At 41.0% G+C, this 624-nt stretch overlaps 1 protein-coding gene across 1 annotated transcript; it reads left to right on the forward strand.

Annotated features, from left to right (window-relative positions):
* Positions 1–176: 176 nt before the first annotated feature.
* Positions 177–359, forward strand: Smp_201930 (unnamed protein product; the record flags this gene model as incomplete). Its single annotated transcript, XM_018792844.1, has 1 exon — positions 177–359. One exon carries the CDS (start codon positions 177–179, stop codon positions 357–359), a length of 183 nt encoding a protein of 60 aa, XP_018644649.1.
* Positions 360–624: the final 265 nt, after the last annotated feature.

Raw genomic sequence — 624 nt, forward strand, 5'->3', positions numbered from 1 at the left:
TATGCACAGCACGAACAGGCCAAAGTTGACCCATTCCGCTTACACGACAGCCAAACTCATTAATATTGGCAATGGCGATATGCCTTACAATGCTCCAATGACCTAGGCCCTTGAGAACACTGAGAAGCAACCACCAGTATGAATGAAATCGGTTAACCTGCCAACCAACTTTTCACATGGACAGCCAGCAAAACTTGCCAAAGCAATGCCGAACCATCCACAATATCAATGGCGAACCTCCAGTCTCATGTGAGACCTTCAGCTCTACATGGCCATATAGCTTATACTGTATACCACACACATATAGGGTAGTAAGCGAGACAGCCCAGCCTGAAGCATTAGGGCCTAAGAACGCTTAAAACCCATTGTCTGGTATCGGAATAGTGATACAAGACCACCAAGATCATTTTTATCGCATTTGCGAAATTTTCATTTTTCCGACTTTCCAGACCCTGAGTTAGGGGTAGTATCCCTATAAAACATGGCGAGTAAGAGCAACTGTAAAGAGCAAAATTTTTATTTCTAAGCACATGTACATGTTATACATCATTTAATAGCTCTTAATTAGATAAGTACTACAAAGAAAACCCCATTGAAAAATATTAATCCGTTCAAAAGTTATGA

Source organism: Schistosoma mansoni (genome assembly GCF_000237925.1).
Source record: "Schistosoma mansoni, WGS project CABG00000000 data, chromosome 2 unplaced supercontig 0407, strain Puerto Rico, whole genome shotgun sequence".
NCBI lineage: Eukaryota > Metazoa > Platyhelminthes > Trematoda > Strigeidida > Schistosomatidae > Schistosoma > Schistosoma mansoni.